Genomic DNA, 7,061 nt, shown 5'->3' with positions numbered 1-7,061 from the left:
CCACAGAGTAACATTTAAAGCAAACATTTTATGTCAATGAACAAAAGGAAAGATTTGTTGTTGTTACAGCATAAAACTCTGTCATATATCATCCATCAGTAAAAAATTATAAGTGAACAGCAGAGTTTGGATGAACAAGATAAGACCCATATAGCCTTCTGGTTTAATGACAGAGACCAGATTAGCAGCACTGCTCCTCCTTATGCTGATTCCCCCCCCCCCCCCATTTCCTCAACTTTCAGGAGATCAAAGGAAGAAGTGCTTCAGGTCTGTTTACAAAATGACATGCGCTCTACATAAAATACATCCCATAAATCACTTTAAAATCCAGTCAGTTTAATATAAAATGTTTTTAATTGTTTTTGAAAACATTTAAAAAACAATTTTTGAGCACTTTCAATAAAAAAAGAGAACTGAAATGCTACTGCAATATTCAACTACTGTAGTTTCAGCAGGTACAACAGACAACAAAACACTGGGGAAATCTTGACTTTTTGCACTAAATGAAAACATGAAACAGGGCTTGTTTTTGTCATTTATGGTGTAGTAAAGCACATTATAGTACAAGACTCTTATATGAACCTCTGATGCACTGCACAAAAAAACACTTTCCTTCTTTTCAGTTCAAAAGTCAGTGCTTATTGCAATTATATGCAAAATTATTTACTTCATGAAGTCTTATCATGATAAACAGTATGCAAAATGTTTAAAACATCAAAACAATGAAAATAATCTGAGAGAAGAACATATTCAACAATAACTAAGCAGAATTAGTAAACATAAAAAAGTAAATAACTTGTGAATAACTATGTTTGTCTGGTTAACACTGAACCAGTTTCAATACAGCCAAGAAAAAAAAAGTGGTTACAGGAATACCTAGTACTGTACAAGATAAGTCAATAACACTCATGCACATTTTGTGATCATGTATTAACATGGTGAAGCAAACTAAACTTAATTCTTCCTGCTGTAATATTCTCATGTAAGAGAATAAGAAATAGAAATATCTCATTGAGATTAATGCACATTGCTACATAAGACAATTTTATCTGTCACTTTGATGACATTTTGTCTTTTCATAATGAAACACATTTAAAAAGTTTAATCTGTGGACTGTATTGGTTGCATTTATCCTAAGAGATGTGCCTACCACAGGTTCAACAAATTTAGTGCAATATATGAATCCCAGAAAGTTTGCTGGACGAATTCAACCAAATTTAAAGTGTTTGCTGCAATACTATACAGGGGTTAAAAATCCTCCAGTCTTTATATTTTTATCAAAAAAGATTCCCATTATTTTTTATATTAGTAGGAAGCTAATAATGTAAACAAGGGATTAGAATGGCCTCAAAATCTCCTTTTCAGAGTATCTCATATAGAAAGGCTCCCATCATTTGTTAAGAGAAATCACACAGTTTCCTTTGGGTATTGCATACTTTGGTGTGCAGTAGTGCTGTGTCTCAATGTACAGTGAAGAAATAACTAGCATCAAGAAAAAATATCTAACAGATCATTAAATCAAGATAACAGCAAACACACAAATGTCAGTAACTAGGACATATCAATATATAAACCTCTGAGCCAACCCTAGCACCATTTATTTATCAAAATGTTAATATCCTATCTTGCAAATTTATTGAACAATGAAACTGTAATAAACTCATCACATTTGTTAAATATTCATTGATTGTAGTCTTCTGATTGGCTTACTAATTAAGGTAAAGGAAAGCTTAGTTAGGTTCAAGATAGCAGAGCAATGGTTTAAGGATAACTTTAAAAATTTAATGGCAAATTTTTAAGTCTATTTGAAACTAATCTTGAAAATCACTTAAATGGAGCTGTCAACTAGTGAGAAGACTTGTGTCAGCATGAAATTCATAAATAATTATTCACAAAACAAATTGGGAGCTATAAGAGAGAAACATTCTAAAACAAATCCTGAGTGCTTCTTTTTGCAATTGTGGTTATCATAATAAATAAATTAAGCATGTTATAAAATGCTCCTCTTCTTCAAGTACTATTAGATATCCCCTTTGTTTTATCAGAGATAAAGATTTGTGACTTCGGACCTCGGGTGATGAAATGTTGTCTTTTCAGTTTTTTGTGTTATCTCTTTCCTGCTTGCTTGTGTTTTAAAGGGATCCCATGATCAAACTGCATTTCTATGTTCAGGAGGAGTGAAGGAGCCAGTCGCTAAATTGAGGACTTAAGAATACTATAAATAAAAACCTTCAAAATAAATCTTAAATAGAATTTAATATGTGCATACAGACATATTGTGATGAAACTAAGAAAATGCTTTTTAGTTTCCTTCTAAATTTCCTTATCTCAACTAACCAGATAATAAAACGTAAGATATTCTTCTAACATACTTGCATTTGTTCTATTAAATTACAACATTTCGCATTACTTACTTGCTTTGTTTATATATGTGTGTGTGTGCGTGTGTGTGTGCATGCGCCTGCATGCGTGCATGTCTCTGTGGTAGCTCCATATTAAAACTAACATTTTAAAAGAAGACTAACGCAAGGTCACAAATAAAAATGGCTACTAGTTTTTCCTTTTAATAATTTTAGTGCAGCTTTTGCTTTCCTTATATTAATATTTCATTTTCCATTATTTCCTCCTATTTAAGCCCTTCGTTGCAGGTGCAAATGGTACTGAAGTCCCAGAAAGTCCTACAGAGATTTTATTTTTTCATTCTACAGTAGCTCTATGCTTCAAGCCTAAATACTTATAATAACCTGAATATTATCCCTGTTTCAAGGAAGACCTTCTTGTCTACAGTTCACTTTAGCTATGATTTCATACTTAAAAAGATAATGCCAACAACAACAAAATATCCTATATCTAAAATCAATGGTTTCCTCTAAAATCTGTGCAGATCAACCAACGAAATAAAATGAACTTATACAAAATAAAGATCTAGACTGCTCTTGTAAAAGCTGGTTATTCTTTTGTTTACTAGCAAACAATGTGATTAAATGGGGGAACATTACAAAATTTAAAACCTAATATTTGTTTTTCTACAGCCTACTCTTTTCAGAAACTTGGTAAGAACTGAGGCGAGTCTAACCATTTCCTACTGAAGAAGAAACCACTTCGGCAGCAAACTCTTTTTAAAATGTCACAATTAATAGTAAGTGTTTCTGCTGCGGGAGGCACTTCCATTAAGACAAATACAATACATATGTCTTTAGTTACAGTGTGCTACATATTATAAAACACAATTTAACCCAACATTTCAACAGTAGGATGGTCCTTGCTTTCTATCCATTCAAAACCTGATGAAGTCATAGAGCTCATGGAGTCACTGCAAATTTGTTGAAACAAGGGGTCATTCTTTAATTCTTCCAGTGTAGGTTCATCATCTTGTCCCTGCTGACGACCTGGATCAAACAGTAGATTTGGGTCTAGAGTGTTCAAATCGTTGATGCTGCCTGAGAGCTCAGAAGACAACCTGATGTCGCTAGAGAAGTCAGACGCAGGATTAGTGAGGTCAGATGCTACCTGACCTACTAGCTGCTGGCTGGTCTGCAAGCTGTCTCCACTCAACAGGTCTTTAACAGTGCTGCTGAAATCTAACTGTTGCTCTCCAATTTCTGATTGTGCTTGATTATCCCCAGGAGAAAAACTGATCTGATCGGTGCTATTACTTTTGGTGAGGTAAGATGGTGCTTGGAATTCATAAATAGAAGTGCTGGAATCAATCATATTCTGCGGATTGGCACTCGGAAAGACAGTGGACGTTTCCAAAATCTGAGTGAGATTCATCCGGGCGGTGTAATTGGAGGGCAGATTGTTCATGCCCAAACCTCTCACAGCATCATCATTGTCAGAATCAAGTTTACTCAACAAAACATTGGTTATTTTCTTACTGTTCGTTTGCTTTTGAAGAGCGTTTGGGAAGGCTGTTTGCATCATGACTGTCAATGGAACTGACTGACTTCTTTGAGCTATGTTGTTGGCACATGCATCTGTGTGGACATTTGTGAAAACATGAACTTCAGGGGTTACTGTACTTCCAAAGGGGGTCACATTGGATCGGGGGATATTAGATACTGGGTAGAGGGTGCTTCCACTAAGATTACGCTGGCGATGAACAGCAGGGCTCACACTCCGGCACCTGAAGTTGCTGCTGGCAGATGAATTAGTTCCTTTATTATCAAGAGGGGCAGGGACTGCAAAACCCTCCTGTTTATTGGTGTTATTTACAGTGGCACCTTGATGCTGCACAGGAGAGACAGGAGTTAAACGACCAAAATGACTGTCATGATGTCTGGATTGAGACTGATAAGACTGCCCAGGCACAGCGAAAGCGTGAGGTTTCCTGAAACGGTCTTCCACTAGTTCCTGATAGCTTGGGAGAATGCCATGGCCAGAAACAGATGAATTACCAACCCCACTATACCCATTATTCATCCATTCAAGCTTGGTTTTGTCAGGGTGTGTGGCCATGGGTCTTTGCATTGGTTTCACAGGACTACTTGAGACAATGCTGGCATCATGATATGCCATACTGGAGCTTATTGGGGTAAATGCAAAAGGATTCCTGCATTCCACGGGGCTGGGAGGGACACTACTGCTGCAGTTAGAGTGTGGCGTACCGATGGGTGTATGTCGGCTACTTCCCAAAGCACTATCCACAGGTGTCGTCTGGGCCAGCCTGGAGCAAGGGCTCTCCCGTGACAGACTCTGCGACCCAGCAATCATTTCAGATGTGGGGGTCGGGGTGGGGGTGGGGGTGGGAGTGGGCGTGGGTGTGGGTGTGGGGGTGTGGATTGGAGTGCCATTGCTATGAATTGGGTGATAGAAGTGGGTGCTGGAGGTGTGAGATGACATTGGAGCTCCTGGAGTCACAGATTGACTCTGCAGGGTCATTCCCAAGCAGTTACCATAAGAATGAGAGTTGTTCATTGACATCTGCTGCTCCATGAGCACCAGCTCTTCTACAATACTATCCTGTGTAAGCTCATCGTCAAAAGGAAAGTAGCTTTCATTTGTTTGAGAAACAGAAGGCTCAAATTCCTTCAGTTCGGACTGTAGAGGTAACTGATCTGAAGACTGTGCTTGTATTTGATTCAAAGAAGATTCTTGGATCTGGCCATGCAGCGGCTGGGAATATGTGTCCTGTGGCATTCCTTCTAATTCCCAAACAGACTTCTCTAAGTCATTGATATCTGAGTGCTCGGGAATTGTCATAACACTGATATCTTGCTGTTGTTCACAGCCAGCAGATATAAACTCAGAATCCTTAGTGACCTGTTGCCACTCATTTGGATTAAAGCTGCCATCTGATTTTGAATCATTGTCCAAGAGAAAGACACTGCCTTCCAGCTTTACTTTGATATCTGGAGATGATGATGGTGTGGTTTGCTGTTCTAAAGCTGAATCGCTGGTAACAAGAGCAGAGGAATCCAAGGGCTGACTTGCCACTATGTGTGAGTTGACATGTGTTGAGACCTTGCTGGAAATCTGAGCACCTGCTGCCGAGCTCTCTGTTTTCCCTGAATGTGGAACCTTTGGGTCCTTCTTAACACTGCCTGGTTTCTGACCTTCTGGGATAACTGCAGACAGCTGTTCCACAATTGGTTTCTTTATAGGAGGCACCTGGGACTCTTGCAGTGCAGAAGAGAGCCGCTTTCTTGGACTTTTAGTGCACAATTTAGGGTCTTTATTTATTGAGTCACCATTAGATGGTGAGCTGGTGCTGGTGAAAGTGAAGTTCTGAGTGGCAACTGAGAGAGTGACAGTGCTCTGATTATTGCCTGTTGAAGTGCCCGGCAGAATTTCATTACAGCGATTTTTACATTTGGTCCTCTGGTCACAGACCTTAGTTGCTTTTATTTCAACGACACCGTCATTGGAAGGTTTCTGTACTACTGCATCTATATTACTCTTCTGTCCCGAGAGGGCACCAGGTGTTGTTTTGGGCATGTCGGTCCCGTCAGAGTTCTCTTGGCACTGTATCGGAGGCTCATCCGATGATGTCTCAGGCTCCATTTTGACTTCCACGGCAGAGGGTCCCCCGGTGCTGCTGGTCTTGGATCCGGGAGACTGAAGTGAAACAACAGAACCATTCTTGATCTGTGGGATGGTCCGCGCTTCTTCTGTTGTTCCTGTAGCACTGTTTGCTGAGGCAGAATGTTTCAGAGGGGTACTGCTGCTGCTGGGTGTGAGGGATATCGCTGTCATTTTCACCACATTTAGAGAACTCATGTGTGAGGTGGGCACAACGGCGGTTTTGATGGGACTACTAGTGAAGAGGACAGTAGTCGGAGAGCGGATGGTGAGTGCACTGGTGCTGGCTGGCTTGGGTAAGATCTGGGGGTAGCGGTGCCGGGCAGAACGATCCCCGCCGGGACTGGCTGGGACGTTCTGAGGAGTCTTTGGTGTCTGTTTCACAGACTGCATGTGCTGAGTGACCACCTGTACATTGAGGGGAAGAACTTTGCCATCAGAAGAACTCATTGGACTTGGTGAAGTTACCAATTGCCTGGTTCGTTGGACCTGTTAAAAGGTAGAAAACAAAAATACCAGATTTATCAAGTCCAGAGTATAAACAGCAATTCATATAATTCATTAGTATTGAGGCATTTTATACATGTAATGCTAAAAAAAGAAAAAAACAGTTCCTATGTTAGACAAGAATTCTTTTAGACCAGATAAATAAACACTATAATACATGCAACACAGTGTAATACAGTTACCAAATACAATGATATGTAAGAAGAATATTAAGATGTCAGTAAAAAATTTCACATTGCTAAAACAATGATTTTTTTAAGGAGGTTATAGAGAGCAGAGATAAAATCTGAAGAACTATCACAACTATTTACTAACTGGAATTTGTGCCAAGATGACTCACTCACAGGGGAGACTGTCTTATACGTGGACTGACCTTGGACATTACTAACAAACCACTGTGGATAAGGTCTCAGATAAAACTACCGCCTTCCCCAGTTCGCTGTATAATGATCAGTGCAAGAGAATGGTTCCCAGGTACTCCATGCTTTAATGACAGGATGATGACGATGATAATGATAAAAACAAGAAAAAAA

General features: G+C 39.4%; 1 protein-coding gene across 3 annotated transcripts in view; it reads right to left on the bottom strand.

Annotated features, from left to right (window-relative positions):
* Positions 1-335: 335 nt before the first annotated feature.
* Positions 336-7,061, bottom strand: part of RFX7 (regulatory factor X7) — a 146,780-nt gene continuing 140,054 nt past the window's right edge. For all 3 annotated transcript variants that reach the window (XM_069596416.1, XM_069596417.1, XM_069596418.1), the window contains exon 10: positions 336-6,510. In XM_069596416.1, coding sequence (XP_069452517.1) covers positions 3,232-6,510 — 3,279 coding nt within the window. In that variant the 3' untranslated portion in view covers positions 336-3,231. The remainder of the gene's footprint in view (positions 6,511-7,061) is intronic.

The sequence above is a fragment of the Ovis canadensis genome, chromosome 7 (genome assembly GCF_042477335.2).
Source record: "Ovis canadensis isolate MfBH-ARS-UI-01 breed Bighorn chromosome 7, ARS-UI_OviCan_v2, whole genome shotgun sequence".
NCBI classification, from domain to species: domain Eukaryota; kingdom Metazoa; phylum Chordata; class Mammalia; order Artiodactyla; family Bovidae; genus Ovis; species Ovis canadensis.
The sequence above is the reverse complement of the archived record's forward strand: the minus strand, read 5'-3'. Positions and strand labels throughout refer to the sequence as shown.